Source organism: Olea europaea, unplaced genomic scaffold (genome assembly GCF_002742605.1).
Source record: "Olea europaea var. sylvestris unplaced genomic scaffold, O_europaea_v1 scaffold188, whole genome shotgun sequence".
NCBI classification, from domain to species: Eukaryota; Viridiplantae; Streptophyta; class Magnoliopsida; order Lamiales; family Oleaceae; genus Olea; species Olea europaea.
In genome coordinates this window covers 474,236-497,029 of record NW_019236598.1, presented here as the reverse complement: position 1 = coordinate 497,029, position 22,794 = coordinate 474,236, and the positions used below count along the sequence as shown (strand labels likewise).

The 22,794-nt window shown below is 36.3% G+C and overlaps 1 protein-coding gene across 1 annotated transcript; it reads right to left on the bottom strand.

Moving 5' to 3' along the window:
- Nucleotides 1-4,077: 4,077 nt before the first annotated feature.
- On the bottom strand, nucleotides 4,078-11,940 carry LOC111378836 (serine/threonine-protein phosphatase 2A 65 kDa regulatory subunit A beta isoform). The gene is made up of 13 exons (XM_023002106.1): nucleotides 11,750-11,940; nucleotides 10,595-11,017; nucleotides 9,998-10,244; nucleotides 8,822-8,934; nucleotides 8,331-8,410; nucleotides 7,424-7,565; nucleotides 7,230-7,310; nucleotides 6,088-6,192; nucleotides 5,783-5,965; nucleotides 5,258-5,350; nucleotides 4,774-4,913; nucleotides 4,616-4,682; nucleotides 4,078-4,404 (listed from the first exon to the last, which is right to left on the bottom strand). Exons 2-13 carry the CDS (start codon nucleotides 10,985-10,987, stop codon nucleotides 4,285-4,287), a joined length of 1,764 nt encoding a protein of 587 aa, XP_022857874.1. The 5' UTR covers nucleotides 10,988-11,017; nucleotides 11,750-11,940; the 3' UTR covers nucleotides 4,078-4,284.
- Nucleotides 11,941-22,794: the final 10,854 nt, after the last annotated feature.

Below are 22,794 nucleotides of genomic sequence, written 5' to 3'. Positions count from 1 at the left end.
TGGCTTCCGGTGTACCGTGTAGCATAGTTAAGGCATGAAGCTTTCCCCTACGAGCTTTGTTGTAACTGATTTTCACATCGAACTCACGTTCCATATCACGTGCAATAGCGGTAGGGTCATACGATCGACCTGGAGTATCCAGTTTGCCTACAATGTGCTCGGCAATTACAGAACTAATGGCATGCCGATGTGCGTGACGACGAAAATCAAGGGAACATGTGTGCTCGTTGATGAATTTACGGATCATGAAGATTGCAGATTGCTTGACAGTAGAAGCACGTAGCATCCACTTGCAATTATCATCCACACATACAACGGTTAACATTTTCATGCTTGACCTGCTCACCCGAAATTGAAACTTCTCTTGCAAAGCAAGCACACGAATCTTAGAGTACAACTGTTTCTTGCTAAAGAATATTTGCTTTTCGGCGAGAACGACGGCTGCCATCCACTCATCTGTGCCTAAACTCATGGAATGTGATGACACAGGCTGGTCAATTTCAGCAATAAAAGCATCATTCGTACCATGTAATAGGTTCTCTAAGTGCTCAACGGATGCTGCAGCCTCGATATGGTCAATTGAATGTGCGGGTGCTTCGTTGTTCGACCCACTATGCTCATGATTGACCTCACCATTTCTTAAAGTCTGGGGACATTCCGTTAGGCCGAACCGGCTCTCTACACAGTTTGCTTCCCTCGCCATGTCAACACTAGGAACCTCGGTTTCCATAATAGTGACGCAGAGTGCAGTCTCCTTATAAATAGATATGTACCAATTTAGGTCCTCATCGTCGTGTATCTCTGCCGGAGGTATATTCAAATTCGGGACTTTAAACTTCAACTCAATTTCATTGCGGGGTTCAACAATACCAAGTTTCTCCTTCAATCTTAATACAAGTTCTATTACGGTAATGTTTCTCGGCGCTAAAATGGAAGTCGTTTTGTCCCCTCCCCACTTCCATTCGTCATCCACGTGAACAAAGTTCCTCCCATGCGACATGATGAATCTCAGATCCTGAGCCATACCTGAAATGTTGGGAGTACAAAAGTCATAATTCTGCACATTTTTGTCGAAAGATTTCATACAGTCAAATTGGCTCATTACAATACTTTGATCCATGTAGTACCAAAAAGAGAGCTTTTCAGGTGTCAAAATCGACAATTGAATTCTCTGCCCATCCCGACAGTTACTAAATATCGATTTCGACAGTTCAAATGTCTAACCCGACAGTTTCTACGAAACTGCTCAACACTTGACCGGCATAAGTTTCGGGAAGCATACAAAAAATGTGTTTTACTGTTTCAGGAATTTATTGCAGCACACTAATGGTCATAATCAATTCTCAACTACAACTTCAACTGATATCCCCACACGCAAAGAAAGTATAACTCAATGCTTCATTAAATATAGAGTTACATATAAAATGATTCACATTTTCTTTAGAATATTGGTATTTCTTCCCTTTCTAAAATATACCAAGAACAAAAAACCAATGAATAAGAGATGAAATATGGACAATTAATTCTGACCATGTTTTATTGAATATTTAAAGTACTCAAGTATGACATGCAAAAATTTCTTTTCTACTACCTCACCTTTGAAATTGATCAATAGCTTTCCTTCATGCCTTGTTCATAATGAAAGGGGGATGATGAAGAAGAAGAAGCTATTTCAACTCCTACTTGTGTGTGCTCTTTGTACACATTTCACCCATTTTTTTAATCAAAAATTCATATTATACAATATAATATTCATTTCTTCAATATTAACAATAAAGATAAATAAATAATCACATCACACTATTAATAGCATGCAAATCAAGCATTTATTGCTCCTAAAAAGGTGTCAAAGGGTAATATGGACATTTTGTGGGGAAAAAGTGACATTTTTGCAAAAAAATTGTGCAAGACAAAATTTTTTGTGCATTTTCATATTTAGTGACATTTGTGTAAATTCCCCTATAAAATATGATTCAGCTCTCCAATTCTCTTCCAGCAACCGGCAGCCCTATTTAATTAATCTAACAAATGTCCAATTTGATTTTTATTTCCATTCCAAATACAATTCCAATTAAGGCCCAAATTAATGTTCATTGTCTTTAACATAAAGCACACTTCATATTCCAACTCCAGTTGATAAATGACCCATCAGCTTTATTTTTCTTCAATTTATCTAATAGCCAAATTTAGTCCCCGTATTTTGGATTTTGCCATTTTCCGCTAATTTCTGCTTCTTTCCTTAACTTCCTTTTTCATTCAATTAATTTACCTATTAAATATAAAATACAATAATTTAGGATATAATTTGTCAAAAGAACTATCAATTATTATTATTTTAGGCCTGTGTCATGCCCAACAAAAGCCCCTAGGAATTCTCTCTTTATCAGAGCCTCAATATCTCACTGCAATCCATCAAAATATTAGGCCTAGAGGTGTTTAAACGGGTAAATGACATTGGTAGTGCCTCCTGCCTTTGTTTTCCTTGAGCACTGTCTTGCCATGTGTTAGAATAATGTTATCTCTTGTATTTGAGCTTCTCATGGATGAAGTCAATTTTCCTTGTATACAGTCTCTTCCATGTTGATGTATTTTTCACTTCGGGTGAGTAGGTAGGTCACAAATTTCGATGGCATATTTGAGAAAGACATTTTGAATGATTCGCATTTTACTATGTATGTTAGGGCAAAGACTACAACCGTAATATATAGGTTGGGTATCTAGAGCCTTTTTGCATTAAAGCATGCATGAAATTAAGCGGCTCATTCTGTCCTTACCAGAGCTGCACGAGGGATTCGACAGTCTTTCTAATGCGCTTGCTACTTGCAAAAAAGATGAAGAACTTGTTAGCTAAGACTAAGAATGAGGTAACGGAATAGGGCTGCAAGGTGGAGAACAATTTCCTGGCAATGTTAGTCAGGGTCTACAGAAAGCTTTTGCACATCACCTGGTACGGTCTAACTTGCAGATCATGACATCCATGTACACATTGATGTGGTTGATTGGGTCAGTGGTATCGTCATACTCATTTTGACAAATTTCAATTTGTTCGGTAAAGGATACGACAAGATTTCGAGAGTGAATAGTGTTCTGAGTGAAACCTGTTGGGCCTTGACTATTCTAGAGTAGACCAACTGTTTCTATCTTGAATGATTCGTGCTATTTAGTTCGTGGTCATAGTGACAAACCTCGAACTTGAAGTAACAGGGGATTGGCCTCAAGATCCTCCACCGTTAATGTCGGGAATGGGACGAGAGGCTCGAGCTCGAGCTCGAGCTTGACTTGAGCATCAACCATAAAATCGACCTCAAGTGCTAACCTTGGATTTGGGTTTTGTTGGTTCAGCAATTGAGTCAATGTGGTAATTTGTTGGCTAAAATCTTCTAATGCCTCGAAAGTAAAAATTGCATGTTGGGGTGTTGGTACTTCTGGCTGCACCTCTGGAAGGATCGAAAAATCCTTGGCAAGAGGTTGAACTAGAGCAGATGAGCTTGTTATAGGAGGTCCTAAACGTGTATTAACTATGGCTTTTGGTAGTATATTCCATAGACGGCACCAATGATGTTAACAAAAATCTGCACCTTACGACTCTTGAGCTTGACGATGAACATGAGCATTAATAGAATATCTGATACCTAAAACAGAGCCGAGGTGTGTCATTATCGCTCCTTTAATACTCAAGATAACAAGAATGGAATTTATGTAAGGCTATGGATTGAAATTATGTAAAAAGGCCCTAAACAATGAATCAGAGACCTGCATTTATAGAGGCGGCGTTTGGATTAGGTTAAAAATGTCGAGTTGAAGTCCTACTAGGATAACTTTAACATCGTGAAGACCAAGCTAAGGGAACTCCCAGAGGTTGCTTTCACCTGGACAATAAAGACAATACCCGACAATGAATTACTCCAAGGACGACCTGGTTTAAAAGGCATGGCTCTCATGTTGTAGGGGCACGGGTTGGGGGTTTGAGACCCGATGATGTGCTTAATAATGAACACGTTCATCATTGTTCTGATAGTGCTCGGGGTTTCCCTTTGCGAGTTCATGCTCGAGTTATGCAAATTGTGCGTATCAATATGTATTAACGTTCTTGGCCATTTACAAGAAAATACAATGCAAGTTCACATGCCAACAAGAATCACCAACATGCACCAACAACAATATATAAACATCACTAACGGACAGGAGAGAGGAGTAATGTAATTACATCTCTAAAGCAAAAATAGCAATTTTATAGTGCATATGAATAGAAACTATAGCACTGAAATCCAAACCACAACTTTTCTAGCTCGACATCATGACATGATCTATTGACTGAAGTGCTTGATTGGCGAAAAACCGGACATCAACATCAGGATCCTCAGCAAGCTCTACCAAAGAGGGGCGGATGGTTTTCTCCACAACCTACACAGCAAGACGGAATTTCAGATGGTTGGAAAGAGCTTAGACAAACGTGCAAGTTTTCAATCAAACGTGCAAGTTTTCAATCACAATAGTATAATGAATATTAGCTATATATCAAGCAAAGTGAAACAGGCAAAATTGATTTCTTATATTTTCTTTTTCCCTTTTTAATTTATGCAAAAACGTGAGTAATAGGAGAAAGTGAACTAACTGATTGATCAACAATGGGAATGATGGACTGCAACACCTTCGCCACATTAAACTTAATGTTCGGCACTCTGCAACATAACTAAGCTTATCAGTTTTAGAAAAAGAAAATGTGTGCAACAATCAATAACTCATAAATGAACTTCCCGGAAACAAAATTACCTGTCCTTGGATGCAGTAACAATCACGGGCAACAATTTCAAACATGTTATCTCCGAACCCATGACAGGAGCAAGTAATGAAATCGCACGAAGAACAGTCATCCGGTACAAATAATGTGGATTGTTTACCATGTCCAAAACCTGCATGCACAATGAGACCGTTTAGACGTATATGTTTTCTTTTTCCAACAAATTCTATATTCTAGACTAAGACTGCATTATCTCATGATAAAAACTATTAGCAATTAGTCCATTCAACTGTTGTTAAAAGTTTCAAATCAAAGAGGAGGAAAAAAAAAAAATCCATTTCAAGCTCGAATCAACCATGAAGCTGAAATTTTTTTTTTATCAAGAAGTCAACTTTGATTCCATTTACCAGGAAAAACTTATTGGTAGCCATACCAGCAGAGAAGTTATTTGAAATGCAAGTATTTCCAATCAAAGCTTAACAAAAGGGGGAGCATTTTCAGATAGCAACCACAAACCTGAGGAATTATGTGCTGCATTGCCCAATCTGGACCAAATTCTTCTGCAAGGCGTTTCAAATTATTAGCTGCAGCATCTCGGATAGAATAAACCTGAATTGAATCACAGAATTGTTAGACAAGTAATTCATATCTATTTGAAGGTATTTTCCTCAATGTGCATCAACAGTGACAATGACAAGGGCAAATAGCAGGAAAGATGGAAGGAAGAATATACCTGTACAAGAGAGAAAAAATAACAAAGGAAATAAAGATAAATGACAGATGGAGATCAGAGAAAGGAGGAAGGAAAATTTTATCAAACTTTAACCTCTTTGTGCATTTATTATCAATAATTTTCACTTGACTCATCCGAAGATAAACAAGGAAAAGGTCAACGCATAAAGGTCTAGTTGGACTTCAAATTTCAAACTGACAGCTTCCGTAGCATCAGAGCATTCAGCTCAAGACAAAAAGAACAAAATTGTGGAGCATGTGATGCTTCCACATTCCAACTGATGACAAAATCATGAGCAGAGAACTAACCTTGTCTTGTAGCCACTGCATGCAAAGGGAACCCAGCTTATCATCGAAAAATCCTACGCCCAATTGACTAGCCAATAATGGTATGTATTCTATGATGGCAAGTCGAACCCTCCAATGCCTGTCTTCTGCCAGCTCAACAATAGCTGGTAATAAAGATTGAGAAAGTAAATCAATTCCAATAACCTGCATGAACAGAAAAGAGCAATAAATACTAGGAGTTGAACCCAGTTATAAAAGGTTGACATAGTAATCAACCACAAACAGTTCTGTAGAACACAGTTTGACACCTAAAAAAGACTGCAAACCTGATTAACTTGGTCAAGCTTGCTAATAATATTAAGGCGTACATCTGGAAATTCATCCTTCAAAAGGGAGAGAAATATTGGAAGAAGTTGTTCAATTGTTGCATCCTGCAACCACCAGGAAAACCCAGGGTAAAAAACTGCACAGCAACATTACAAGGGTGCCACGAAAGATGTAGATTATCAATTGTAAATTTAATTATATAAAGAAATATGAGGAAATATGGATGTAAAAATGCCACAGGCAGAACAGCAGTACACATCAAGGTAATGGAATCACAGATTAAAACTTGGATGAACTGTTGTTATACTCATACCAAACAAATATCATCCTGGGGAACCTACGCTGGAGTGAAATATTCAGCTGGACCCATCAATAGTCTAAGAACAGATGGAAAGCATCCAAGATTATTTCATCTTTTCATTTTTGTTAACAATATCTAAGAACAAATTAAGTGCAACAATTTTCTTTTTTCTACACTCAGATGATACTGAGCATGCACATCCTTAAGAAAATCCACTATGAAACTGATAATCGGTGGGCTTAACAATCATTATAATGGTGCAAGTAAATGGTCTCCACAAAAATACGTAGTTAACATACAGTAGGTTTTAAACCAGAAAGAAAAGATGAAATGAAATGCATAAACATTTTGTAGAAAGAAAGTACAGCAAGCAGCAGTGAAACCATATCTACATAGATAGCCGTATGCCAAGATTGCAAGTAACGAAGGCTTAATGAACAATGTGCAGACATGAAACCAAAAATTTAAAACTATATTAAGGCAACAGCTTTAGGATCTAGTAGCTAACCAAGTTTAGATCAAAATGGTTACCATAATAACGTTTGACACAATTAGTGAATTAGGTACTTCTCATGCTATAATAAATAATAAATATTTTTATGGCACCTCGCCTGGAATGCATGGAGTACACTCTACCATTTTCTAGTCTCATGACCATTGGACAAGACTATAAAATTAAAACATTACAAAGATAAGACAGTCTTTGACATTAATGTTAAACTACATGAATAATTACAGGTGAAAGAAAAAAAAAATCCTAATCCAGCTGTGGATCCAATAATCAAATAATTAAAGAACAAGAATTTCCCTCAACTTCAAAGTTTAAATAAATGCTTTTACCTTTCCTAATACAGGGGCCATTCCCATTATAACAGAAGCCAAAGCAGACCTAACATGTTGCGATGAATCTGATGATAATTCCTGCCAGATGTCACTGTTAATTAAGTGATAGTGGAAGGATACACAGCATCACGTCAACAATATATTCATTAACTAATAGGTAAATACAGCTGGGTAAGAGCCCTGGTGTGTACCTTCACACATGGAAGAATATGCTGAATAGCAAGGTCAGGGTTAAGAATCCGACAGAATTTGGTGACTTTACCAGCAGCTGCTATACGCACTTCTGCCTCATTATCTCGAAGTAGCCGCACATAAGCAGGAACCAAATCCGTCCTTGAAACATATAACCACAATAATCACATACTTCAAGATACAAGGACAACTAAAGTATAGACACCACCACCAAGGCGTCGGAGTCATACACACACACACACTAGACATTCTTGGCTGTGTACGACATTTCAATGAGAGTGTTCACACTGAAGTATTTTTTTTCCCAGATACCTGTCAGTCTGTCACACATTTTTCACTTCTCTATTGCTTGACTTTAAACAAAATGAGGAGTTCAGATACAAAATTCTTGCACAATAAAGGAAAACATCAATGTTATATTTGAAAGTAAAACTTGACAAAAATCCAACTAAAGGATACATGGTTACATACGATTTCTGATGACATGTTTAGGAAGTGCTTTCCCTTCGCAACTATAAAAAAAAAAATTAAGTTCATAACTTCTTATAACAAGTACAGAGACGTGCTTCTGTACTATTCAAATAATAACCATGTGTTATGCACAAATTTGACAAGTACACATTTTGGCATATAACTAGCAAGTAAGGTCTTAATTATTTGACATTTTTCCTGTCAGTTGTTTGACCATCCGCTTCCCAGTTATCTGCCCATTCTTTGTAAGATTACTGAAGACGGAACAAAATAGCGAGCACCAATGGATTGTTTCTCAATAGCATTGTGTAACTATTTTGCCATGTGACATCAATAACTTAATTAACCAACGGTGGAACCAGAAAAATTCACATATGATACAATATTACGAGATGCAGAACATGGAAAAATAGAAGTGATAGATTAAATAATTACCTAGTAGGTTCAGGTCCCACTGCTTCACAAAGCTCGTACAACTGGTTAGCAACCATATACCGAACACGCCAAGACTTATCCTGATATATGTGATTGACATGTTAGGGTCAAAAAACATTAAGCTACAACAACTGGCGGAGATGAACTTAAGCATTCAATGTAAGACATCCTGATATGATAATATAGCAACCTTGCATGACCCAAAAAATATATTGCAAATATGAATATGCAATGTTAAGACGAAGACAGTAGGCAACAATAGAAAACATTTTAATCGACCATGACTGTACAACTACATATCATAAGAACATAAAAAGATTTCCAAGAAAAAAATTGCTGTATTGACAATGGTGATTATCCACGTAAATGCCTAAAAATCTTTATAAAGCAACTATGACAATCTAGGAAAAATGGCTACCGAGAAGAGACTTAAAAAGCAGGTAAGGCAAAGACAACAGAAAGAACAACGTAGAGTGCATTTTGAATTGTACCTGTGAAAAGTTGACAATTACAGGGAGAATATGTGAAACACAATCTTGAGGCTCCAACAATTTGCCAAGAGCTGCACAGCCCTCAACAGCGAGTAACCGAACAGAGTCTTGGTCTGAAAAGAGGCATTAATAAAGTTAATTTTGTTCATTATCAACACAAAATCATGTTAAAAAAGGTTGTTTAAACCTTACGTCCTGAGTCCAGCCTCACGTGAGGCTTTCATCTAACACCTCAGGAATCATCCGTAAGCATCTTTTGTGAGGTAAATGCATTTACTTACTACGGTTTATTCCTTAAGGCTTCATCTTCTTTATTTGTGTTGCTTTTTCCAGTTATTCTATTACAGGCCTCAGCTTTGGGAGAGACTTTTCCATAACACAGAATATTTGACAACGTTTTTTGTTTGCTTTTTCTACCTTTATATGGAAGCTTAAGGGGAAGGAGAAGGCACGGTTACAGGAAGAAGATGATGAGAAATAATGAAAAGAAGACAATAGCACAAGGAGGATGATAGAGGAATCTAATATGTCAATGATTCCCTTAAAGATCCTGCTAGTAGTGATGATGACACAGGAGATTTCTGAGATATTTATGCTTTTAGCTATAGATTACAATTTTATTATGTGAATACTAATTTGAGAACTTATTATTTGCTACATTCTCGATTTATTTAATGTTTGTTTTCCTGTTACACTTTATAATAATTTTTTTAATCTGTTACATCACAGATTTTTTAGATGATAATATTTTTGTATCTTAGTATTCTTTTGAATTATTTCATTGTCTAGTCTTGACGCTTTCGTCACAAAAAGCCTAGAAACTTACACGTCGCCTCACAAAATAAAAACAACCCAGTACCCAATTATTCCATTGCATGTCATTGTAGTCTTACATTATCCACCAGAAGTAAACCCCAATAATTTAAACTTAAAATGGTTGAGTTCACTTCTAAAATACAGATGAACAATATTGCTAATACTTTCAAGAACAAAAGTACTGATGCTGCAGTTTATTGCATTTTAGCAATTACCCTTCAACAACTTCTACTGCTTCTGTTTCTCCTTTGGTCACTATTGAAATGTTATTCTCATTTAGTTTAAGCAAGAACACTTTAGTGAGAATATATTCACAGTTACTAACAACTGGAGGACTGAAAATGTTAAAAAAATATTTACCATCTTGTGTAAGATCCTCAAACATGGACATGATGTCGCTCTTGAGATGAGCGGCTTCAACAGTTGCAGCAAATTTCCCCAAGTTTGTCGCAGCAGCCCTTCTCACCATTGGCATATCATCTTGGCATAATTGGCTGTATATTGACCGTATTTCTGTCTTCAACATGTCTGGGGCACTTGGGTAAGCAATATGAAACAGTCCACAAGCTGAAACTCGAGCTGTAAACCACTCACCAGCTGCCAGCCTCTGTAAGCAAAAGTAATAAACAAACAGCAAACAAAAGTAAAAATAGCAGCACTTAAATGAAGTAATTAAATCAGCAAGATCTCACACTAAAAGCTAGTTGACGCATGTGTCCTATGTGAGAATCTCTAAAGCAACAGAATATAAGTGTTCAATTTTTTCCACTTTCATACTTCAAATAAATATGAAAATTTCCCGAGGTTACTCGAGAAAGGAACAGATAAAAAAGTCCACTTATGCATCATAGTTATTCCAAACTGATATATGCCAGTTGTCTATGCCGAATGTGTAACAAAGATGACATTGCTCAAAAGATTGGCATGCTTATGAATGATGGCCAGGTGTTGTCTAACCTTCACGAGAGGAATAAAATAATCAACCAAATCACTTTCTCTCATCTGTGACCCGATTCTGCACAGAGACTCCACAGCTTTGTCCCTCACACAGGTCTCCTCCACAGCACAAAGTGTTTCCAGAGGTGGGAGCAATACATGGGCATGCTCCACCCCTCCAACGTAAGGAATAAACACTCCCAACTCTTCAGCCATAGCGAGAAGAACCTCATCATCATCATCATTGTTCTCACTCAAAAAGGGGATCAACTCCTTCCGTGTCCTCTCTTCCCCAAGGGCACGTGCAATGGTAGACAGTCGGCGAATGGAATTCAGCCGCAGTTGAATATCATCGTTTTTCAACTCATCTATTAATACTGCTATTGGATACAGTGGTTCGTCAACACTCGCCATAGTGTCTCAGAAATCTCCAGGAGCTACAAGCTTTGTTAAAAATAAAAACAGGGGCAGCTGATTATAATCTTGATAGAAAAAGCAAAGCACAGGAGAAATGTAAAAAATGCAAATGAAGAATTAGAAGAAGAAAATAAAAGACCGTGCATTTTGAATTTCCCAAGAACTTGGATATTTCAACGTATAGATAAATTCCTTCTAATAGAAAACAAAAGTAAAATTTCAAGAATTATATTACCCAAAACCTTGAAATCCTAATGAATATAGACCTCCAATAAAATAAAGAATGCTTCTTTCCCCCAAAAAAGGTATCAACCAGGGTCTAGTGGGTGGGTTCTGGTACTGGATATTTCACCAATTACACTTGAGAGCGCCCGGTTCTAAAGGCAAGGAGAAAACCACAAACAAACACAAAAAAAATTCAAGAGAGAGATTGTCAAGAAAATCGCTGGTGCGTGACGAAAATTACCATAAAAAAAGCAATTTTGTAAAAAAAACTAAATTCCAAGAAGGTAGAAATAAATAATGGCGATACGGCCGTACGGATCTTAGATCGGGTTTGTGTTGGAATTAAACGGTTCACAACAATCAAATCGAGTGCAAAATAAACACGTAAAGCCGATTGAGGAGCTAGAAGAAAATAATGGCGATAAGGCTGAACGGAATCTTAGATCGAGGATGTGTTGGAATTAAATCATTCACAAAACAATCAAAACCAAATAGATTTAAAGGATGTTTTTACTCAAATGGATCTGATATTACCTTCAAATGAAGAAGATAGTTATCCTTGTAGAAATCACCGCAAAACTGCAATTGGTGCCAGGAAGGCGATGAACACGTCTCCCTTTTACCCTCTCCTCCACACTAAAATGTTGACAATTTTTTGCCAGTACACACTTCTATTGCTCTCTATTAATAAGACAGAAGACACAGGCCTTTAGTTGGATTACGCCAAAAAAATTGTCTTTTAATTGGGCTATATAAGGCCAGTAAGCAAACACCAAAATTAAAAATATTCATTAATTAAATATAATAAGTTAAAATGGAAAAATTTATAACTTGTTTGATTGACTGGAAAATATTACCTAGAAAAGAAAATATTTTTCATTTTTTGTGAAAAATAAAAACCACTTCTACCCAAGGAAAATATTTTCCTTAAAAACAAGAAAAATTAGGCATATTTTCAAAAATTGGAAAATATTTTCCATGGAAAAAAATAGCAATCAAACATTCCAAATAGGAATTTGGATGGAAAACTAATATTTTTCATGGAAAATAAATGTAATCAAACACACCCTTAGTGATTAAGTTTACACAAAATCACAAGTCAGTGTATGGTTTGAAAGTGCAAAACTAGGTATGATATTTTTAATTAAATATAAAAAGACCATAGTTATACAATTATTGATCACATGTACATAATTGTAGGCCACATCTTATTTATTAGTCACATATTGTTAAATTAATTGGTTACGGATTATTTCGATGTCGCAAATTAATAATTTTACAGGTCATAGTTTGTTTAATCGGTTATAGATTAAAAAAACTATAAGTCACAGTTTATCTATTAGTCACATATTTTCGAATTTGTTAGTCAAAGATTATTTTTTTGGGCATAAATTATCGAATTTTAAGGTCACATTTTAATAGTTAGTCACAAAGAACCAAATAATTGATCACATACACCAAACACCTGATCCCAATCCTTGATCCACCACCAATACTTGGTTACAAATCGACCAAATAGTTGGTCACAGACACTCTTCATCCCATCCCGTCGTTGCGTCGCCACCTCACAACTACCACCAACAATAATAATAACACAACACCACTGCCACCAACATGACCACCTCACCACTATCACAACACGACCACCCAAATCTGGACCCACACCACCACAGTCGCTACCATCACAACCACACCAACACCAACTCACCATGCCCTCAACAACAAAGACTTTCCCTACCAAAGTCCCTATGGCAACGTTGCACATAAAGTATGACGGTCGAAACACCACCACTTAATAACCACCAACACCACTACCACCTCACCACTACAACCACTTGCAAAGCCGAAAACAAGTAAAACAACCCACAACTAACATCAAAACAGTAACAAAAAATGACCACTACCACTGATCCATGCTGTAGTGAGCGACGACGGCCGTGGATGGATTTGCAGTTGCCAAATATAGGTAAAATAACATCGCAACTCGAGGTGATTCGCGCTCTTTCTGACCAACGATTTGCACTCCTTCTAGAGTCATATGGATTGAAGGTAGGTGATGGACTGGGCGACGACGACGGACGGCGACAATAGGAAGATGAGGAGTTCGTGATTGCATTGGATTCGTACACAGAGAATGAAGGGGGCGATTCACTGGAGAGAGATGGTTGGGAGGAGAGTTGTGGAAATAAATTAGGGTTTTGATAGATGGGAACTTGATTTGTGAATAATGATACATCAATCCTGATTTTTGAATTGTTATCTTTAAAGAACTGGAATGATGTAATTTCTTCAAAAGGTAATTCCATCGGGCTTTAACCAATATTGGTAGTCATATTATTTGGTCCAAGGGGCTGACAAAGTTTATTTTGACCTCACTGTTCCTTGTGCTCTATTGTTTCCTTTTTAAAAAGTAACATGAAAGTTACTTCATTCGAAACATCGGTAGTTTAAAAAAGAAAAAAAAAAGAAAAAGTAACATGAAAGTTACTTCATTTGAAACATGGGTAGTTTAAAAAGGAAAAAGAAGAAGAAGAGTAATGCTATTGATTCAATTACAAGATTGGAATTTTCAAGTTGAAACAATAAACTACTTCAAAATCACGGTGTTAAATCAATCTCTACTTATTTGAAGTCATAAATTGATTCAATTCCCGATTCTTTAAGATCAAATATGTCATTTCTATGCTCGTAAAATATACACCCAAACTTTATTCTTTTCACTCTTTTTCCAAGATATGACTTCCATTGGCTAAGTATTTTTCCATCAAGTAGGCTAGCCACCTGTTTCATTCTCAGTTTTGGACATTTTTATGCAATGATCAGTGCAACGCCCCTTAGTAAATACTTATTCTAAAAAATCGACCTCCTAACTTAAGATTTTCACCTTATTGATTTTAGACAATCCACACAAAATTTGGCACATATAAAATCCACATTTTTCTAACATCTCTCTGCAATAGCTCAATCACCTCCAAACTATCATAAAATTAGTTTAAAGATGCATAATATAGTAGTTATTTGGATTTAGCATTTAAGGTCCACTATTTTTAACCTACTCAACAATATAAATCAAAATTTTTCTTAATGATGTAAAACATAAATATTGTGCTCCAAAATATCAAGTTTCATAAGAATAAGCATATACTAGCTTAACATGGAACTTATCTACAACTTATAGCTCACCTCTATAATGTTAAAATGAGCACCAACATTCAGCTGGACAGCCTATTAAAGGATCTTTGAGCCAAGAACATCGACCTGGCCATAGGCTGGAGATAGTCCTACACTATGACGAAGCCATGGGTGCTGAGGGGGCTCAAGTTGAGGATGTAGAGGTGAGAAGGGTAGAGGCCGAAAGTAAATTGAAGAAGGGCAAAGCCATGGTAGAGCAACAAAAGAAAGAGTTGCATAAAACTGAATGTCAAGTAACTGCTTTGACGAGGTGGGTAGATTATGCCAATGAGTACCATCACCTAGCCATTGAGGCTTTGGAAGCCTCAAATAAAGACAAGAAGGAACTAAAGACTCAAATCTTTGACAAAAAGGAATTGAGACAGCTAACTAAAGCCTAGGCAAAGGAGATTAAGTCCTTAAAGGCTAAGGCGAAGACTGTTGGTAAAGTAGCGGTCCAAAACTATATTGATAATTTTGAGAAGATCGAGCTGTATGACACCTTCACCAATTAGTGGTCCTCTTGGAATGCTCAACTGATGCTTGACAACCTGAGATAGGTCCACCCAGACTTGGATATATTAGATTTTGAGAAAGAGTTTGGGGGATCTACTGAAGGTCGACCCTACTTTCAGGCCACCGGTGAAATTCAGGAGGAGGCTCCAAATGTCGAGGCGAATGATGCTAAAAGCATTGGGGCCATTGTACCGATAGACCTTAGGCATAGACATTATTTAATTTTATAAGGGCTTCGGCCCTTTTTTATGTAAATCGTTTTAGTGAATGCAAAGCTTTTTATTATGCAAGTGTTTATGCCTCTTCCAATTAACAAATACTTTACATGCTTTCCATAGTTTCTTATTGTTGGACTCATAAGCTGACCTTAGTAATCCACTTGGTAAATAACATAACTTATACAAAGTATCAACGCCTCAGCTAATAGTAACTTATAGCCTCAGTTTATACTTAGCGTCTCTTCGGGATGATGTGTTGTTTTCTTGTAACTTGTTATCGATTCGAATAATGCCTAATCCTTGTTAAGGGCTTTCTTCATGGTTGATGGTTCATCCATGGAGAGTATCATCTTTGATAAAATAAGAACAGGCATCAAGTGCTTTGCCTTTCGAAGCGAACATCCTTGGAAGAGGTGACATCGTGGGAGAATGATTTTAGCATAAATAGTCACATGTTACCTTTCCATGGAAAATAAGAGAATCTCCACATTTTTAATAACAATTTACCTTGTTACGGCCTACGGGTAATGCATAAATTTAAAAAAAATGCTGTTGCTGACTACTTTAATTTTTAGGCAATTGCATTAACTTGGGATATATAAAATTGCAATGCTCCTTTGGTTTTCTTTCTTGATGAATTTTTATTTCTTTAGGCTAATAATGGGTATTGTGCTGTTTTATGGGTAATAGAAAAATGATGATGTTGATCATGAATTCATTTTTATAGGCGAATACTTTAACTTGGAACGTATAAGTTTGCAATGGTTATTTGATTTCTTTCTTGATGAGTTTTTTGTTTAAAGATTCTTATTGTATTCTTGTTGAACTTTGACATAAAAGTGGTTTTTGGTCACTACTCCCTAGTTGTTGATTTTAATGTTGCAAATGAATTTTTCATAATATTAATCCAGTGTTGGTTGAACTTTTTCAAAAGTTTGTTTTTTAGCCACCAAAATAACATAAGTTAATTTAGTTGGTGCTAGAAAATGTCAGAATTTATTTTAAAATTGAAGTAGTTAATAAATATATTTGACGTGAATTGACCCAACGGCTGAACCATCGGGTCACTGGTTGAACCCATGACTCACTAACCTGTTGTGTTGTCCGAGTTAGTGTCAGAGTCAAGTCTAATAACTATGCTTCTGTGAACTCCGCTCAGCTTGAGACAGACATGGATGACCGGAAACTGCAGTAGCATAGGTCTTTCGACCCTGATTGAGCATTGTTTAGGCTTCATGAGGAAAAATCGTTGGCAAAAAATGGATTTGGATTAACTCGATTAACATTCTAGTTAAAAGTCGCTAGAGGGCCATCGAAATGCCATCGACTAATCGATTGCAGATTCGTTTTCAGGCCAAAATCAACCGGAGGCAGAAAATTATTATTTTCACTAGTATTATGCATAATTTCATGCTGATAAATGCGATCGGGAGCATTTCCTGAGGTGAGCACTGTAGAGGCCGAAAATTACAATTTTCTAACAAATTGTCTATTTACGTTTGGTGCCGTATCGAGCTCGTCCGACCTCGAATTGCCATAATATTTTGGTCAAAGGTTCAACATTTCATGGGAATTCTAAATCTCAGTACGTGAAGCTGTTGGAAGTGTGTATCAGAATTAATTGTAAAATTAATTTCGGGTTACTCGTTTTCCCAGGTTGCAATTTCGGCAAAATTGGACATTGAGAAAACCCTCCTGGGGTTGTCGGGCCTTTTGAGTTCATTGGTGGTGGTCCTATATCCAAATTTGAATCAGAAGTAGGTGTTTCGATGGCATTGGGATTCGTCCCATAATTTTTCAATCTCAGATCTATTGAGCTAGAGGATGAATCTGATGTTTGAATTGTAGGAGATGTATATGAGGTTGTTGGTGATGATTTTTCAACCCTTGGAGCGGTGCAATCAGGTGATTTTGGTGGTGGACCTAATGTGTTGGAGTTTTGGTCATTTTTTCCCATTCTAAAGAGAAGGGAGATCGTTTGGGGATAAAGAGAGAAAGTACTTTGGTGGTTTTGGTTTAGGGTTCAGGATTTTTTTTAGTTGAAGGAGGGCGGTACCTACGATAGTTTTATTAATAAACCCTCACTTATGCTGGAGGAATACCGTGGTTACATGTAGAGTTATTAAAAGTAATAAATAAGGAAGTACTACTCCCTATACAAAGAAAGTAATTGATAAAATACAAATGTAGAGCAGCAAACAAGGAAGTACTACTTTCCTTACAAAAAGAACTAAAGAAACTAAAGAATAAAAAACTAAATTTTGAAGTTGGGTAACTCATGTTTGTCAATTTGTATAATTCCCCAATTTGTCGAGATAGCTCAACTGGTCCATATACCTAATATTGTCGATGATCCCAGCCCTCTGCAGCAAGAGAATTTGCAATCCGATTTCCCCCTCTATATGATGTCTCTGATTGTCTGAGTATGCCCTAAATTGTCCATGGTCCTCCTCCTCTAGTGACGTAGTGGATGGCTGATAAGTGTGTTTTTGCACACTTATTTACATCACGAACATGACTTAAATACAAGTAAAATGATTGAACTGTTACTTAATTTTGTCGAATTCATGCAATGTAGGTGATTCTATGGAAATAGTGGAATTCAGGAGAAAAGAGCCGAAAAAGGACCAAATTGGAGCAAAATGAAAATTCATGGACCAAATCGCAATTATCTAAAAGTTGATCCGATGAACACATCAAGCAATTGATCAAGCTAAGCACCAATTGGAAGTTATAAGGGAACATTGGCGCAACTAGAAACAAGAGAGGAGGTCAAGGAGTGAAGGAATGAAACTTGAGGATCAAAATGACTCAATTTAGAAGTTCACTCTACTATGCGGTCGCATAGTAGAAAATCTATGCCGTCGTGAGTAACCCTCCAGGGATTAAAAACGCTAAAATCCATATACCTATGCGGTCGGATAGGTTATGCCTATGCGGTCGCATGGTATAATCTGTGCTCGATTTTTGCAGTTTCCTTATATGATTGCAACTCCTTTGGTAACCTAATTTCGACGGGTTAAAATAGCAAAAAATGTCCAGAAGCCAACACGAATGAATTGGGAGGCAAAAACATTCATGTTGGAGAGGATTTGAAGGCAAGAACAAGGATTGACGTGAAGATTTACAAGATTTCTTCAAGTTTTGATAACCCGGTGATGTATTTTATTCAAAACTTGATAGATTTCATTATTTTTATCATGATAGGCTAGATTTCTGTAACTAGGTGATCGATGAACCATGTAATTATTATTAAACCTGTTATTTCATGACTTTGAATTCATAGTTCGATGGGAATATTTGAATGAATTATATTGATTTATTTATTTCCACAATTAATGTGCACTTAATTTGTGTGAATTTGGTGGTTTAATTCTGAATTTGAGAAAATTGGATTAAACTCGACATATATAATTCATCATAGGGTCCGATAGGGGATAGAAATATACCCCTATGCCCTATGTAAATCTTTAATTGCTTACAAAAAATTACATGCGTTCTTATATAATTGCATCCGTCATAGAAATATAGGCTGGTGATTTATGAGAATAGGTTCAATACATCTCGAGAGAGAGTATTGAATAGATTTAGGAGCATTGATTTGTCAAATTCTCATTGGATTATCAAAATTGAGAAATTAGGGTTTACTTAATAATTATTTGGGGATTCGTGATCCTAGTGCATTCGTTTTTTCATAAATTGACAATACATTTCAGTTATTTTCATAACACTTTCGTAATTGAGTCATTCGTTAAGTGAATTTGAGTAATTAGTTAATTTGAAATTAGGGTTCTTCAATTTGGGGGATTTCTCCCAAAATTAGGGCTTTTAATTCTAAAATTCATTTTAAGTCAATTAGTTTCGGTTAAGGCTAAATTAAATAAAATTGAACTACTCTTTCTCTGTGGGATGATACTCGGACTTCTAAAGTCCACTTTATTACTTGTCACGACCCGTACACTTGCGGTAATTTAAATCGAAAGAAATATTTCGTGAACAAGTTTTTGGCACCGTTGCCGGGGATTGAGTTTAGTTTAATTTTATTTCTTGAGGCATTAATTCGAACTCAATTTTTATTTTACTAGCATAATTTTGTTTTTATTTTTATTTTTATTTGAGGTTATTATCCTCTATTTGTGTTTTAGTTAATTAAATTGTTTGAATCTCAGTGCTCGTACTGGTCTTAATTCTCATATTTGCATGTCATGATTTCTTGGAGGAGAATTGATTCCAGCTGATCCTAAAATTGAGCGCACCTTTTGTGACACCCTGAACTCAAGCTTCGAGGGTCACGTACTAAACATAATAGCTTCTGCCTTTGGTACATGTAAATACTATTAAATAGAAGTATTACATGTTGGAAACTTATTTTCAATTTGGTAAAATAATTCTTATAAATTCAATAGCCGGTAGAAGTGCATGTCGATAAGAAATTATAGTTTATATATACGGACTCGGCACTACCAAGGTTAGTTGGGGCAGCAAGTTTGACAATTCTTATAAAATTCATCCCAACTCCGTTTTACATGAAATTTGTGGCATTAAAAAGATAATTTCAAGTAGTTTTCTAGGTTAAAATATGAAAATTTTCCAAGATCATATGATATGGACGTTTTACTGAAAACAGTGAAGTGTTACACAGGAAATCCAGATTGACCCCTTGACGTTTAAAAATTTATATCTCAGGCCAAAAATATCCAAATTGAGTAAATCCTGCGGCCATATTTAGAAAACTCAAAGAGGAACACAGAAATATTTTTAGAGTCTCAAATGGATACTTATAGAATTGGAAATATCATTTTGAAGTTGACCCCAAAACTGTTCCGTTTCTGCCTATTTCATCACTTAGAAGAAAAAAAACTGTAAAATGTCTCTTAACATGACATGAAAGATGTGATTACAAAATTTGCTTTTAATATCATATTACATCATGTCATGTACATGTTTTTATATAATACCATAAGAAAAACAGATGGAAAGCAGTCATCGAACAAAACATATAAAAGGAAACTTTCGATGCAAAACATCTTTGTCCTTAACCCATCATCACTTATGCCAGCTAACTTCCATCAACCCAACGATCATGGATCTGAAAATTTAGAATAGAATACTATGAGTATAAGGAATACTCAGTAAGTTACCATGCTTGGATTTTATCATGTTAATACTACACAAAAGAATGCAATCAAACACATACTTGCACCTTCCGGCTTGCCAGTGCCCTTCGGACTTGTCCTAAGACATAAATAGATATCTAACTTTGTGGACTTGTCCACCATATGCATATATGGCTTTTCATGCATAACTTAAGTATAAATATTACCATGAAATCATACCCCTTAAGCATGGAAAGTATCTTACCGTAAAACTTGAAGAAATTTCGATTGAAATATGAATTGAAAGTGCTAGGCTTTACTTCCTTTTCCTTTCCTTCCTTCTTGTCGGTTTTTCTCTCTATTTGTGTGTATAAGTGTTTTGCAAAGTGAAGGAAATCTTTTTCTATGGCAATGGATATGGATATATATATATATATATATGTAAGGATAATGGATTGATCTTTGTTTATTTTTTATTTTTTATTTTTTATCTCTCCATCGCCTCACCTTTTTATCTCCCATTTTTTTCTTGCTTCTACACATGTTTGGCCTATTTCATAAGTGTATGGTAATGATACATGACAAGTGGGTTGATTATAGGGTAATAAGTGGCCATAAATTCTAGATTTACAAAGGAAGTCTCTCATTTTCCAAATAATATAACCTAGTCCCTCTAACTTTCATTATTAGCAAAGTATATCCCAAATTTAAACTTGTTTTCAACTTACATATTCAACAATTGTAGATTGTAAAATAAATCTCAACAAAAATGGTTTAATAATTTGGTCAATTGAAGTGCTCACAAAATAATCTACTTCATTTAAATCCAAATTTGACTTAAATTTCGACTAACTAATAATCACTTCATGCATACACAACATTTAGCACTTCATGCCTGCATTCATTAGCTACCTCTAGCATTAACCACTACAAAAGTGGTGCCCCCTTTTCTTATGGCCAAAAGAATATTGAAAGTTAAATCACTATCCTAAAAGAAATTTAAACGAGCATAAAATTTTGGAGTATTACACCTTTCATCGACGACAAAGAGATCACCGCGAAGCACAAGTACAAATGACCAATGAATTAAACAATCCCATGATTCATGCTAACGAAGGAGAGGCAATGGACGAGGAGAATGAGATTCTGGGAGATTTCTTGACTCTTCAAGTGATTCAAAGCCAGTCCAGTATAGTGTATCCACCATTTGGGCAACCTAATTTTCAGTTGAAGACCAATGTGATACAGCTATTTCAAAATGGACACCAATTTTATGGCAAGGCTGAGGAGAACCCACACACACACGTAACTCGATTTTTGGATATGTGTCAACATTTCAGATACTAAGGGATTTCGGATGACGCTATTAGGTTGAGGCTTTTTCCACATACGTTACGAGACAGAGCACTTGAATGGTTGGATTCACTCCTGGTTGCAAGTATCACTACATGGAATGAGCTGCCACACAAGTTCTGCACAAAGTTCTTCTCCCCAGCCAAGATAGCAAAGCTGAGACATGATATATCAGTATTCAATCAAGGAGAGACTGAATCATTTGATGAAGCCTGGAACAGATTTAAAAACATGCTCCGAAAATGCCCTCAGCATGGGTTCGATAAAAAGACCCAGATTCGATTCTTCTACACAGGATTACTTCCATACCATAAGAACATGGTAGATTCAGCATCAGATGGCTCAATATCCACAAGAACAGTTGACGGGGCATTGAAATTATTTGAGCGAATGGCTACCACATCAGCCATGTGGTCTTCTGAGAGGGTGATTCCAAAGAAAACTCCAAGTGTCTACGAGGTGGACGCTTATTCAGCAATATCTGCAAAAATTGATTCTCTGTATCACAAGGTGGAAAGCATATCACAAGCATCACAGTGGGGATAACGCCAGCAGCATAATCAATATGGCGAGACTTTCAATCCCAGCTGGAAGAAACATCCCAACTTCTCTTGGAGCAACCAGAATCAAAATAAGCCACAGGGGCAATTTCAACAACAGGAGAAGAGGCCTCAATTGGAAGATATGATAGGAAAATTCATGGAGAAGGCCGAAGCTACACTTCAAAATCAAAATGCAGCCATCAAAAATTTGGAAACTAAGATGGGACAGCTAGCCATCGCATTGACTGGCAGAACACCAGGTAACTTACCAAGTAATACAGAAATCAATCCTAAAGAGCAAGCCAAGGCCATTACAACTTGAAGTGGAGTGTAATTACCTGAAATCCATGTCAAGAGACCGGGGTGATTAGAGAAACATCTTCTTCCGCTGAAGAAGAGACTGTTGTAAAGGAATCAAATTCAAAGGAAAATTCAGAAGAATCACAAGATAAGGCCAAAGTCACAGTCAACCCCTACGAACCTCTGATTCCCTTTCCACAGTGCTTGAAGAAGCAAAAAGTGGAGCAATAATACAAACAATTTCTAGAAATCTTCAAAAAGCTCCATATCAACATCCCACTAGCTGATGCACTGTTCCAGATGCCTAGCTACACGAAATTTCTGAAGGATATCATATCAAATAAACGCAAGCAGGAAGATCATGAGACAGTTATGCTTACTGA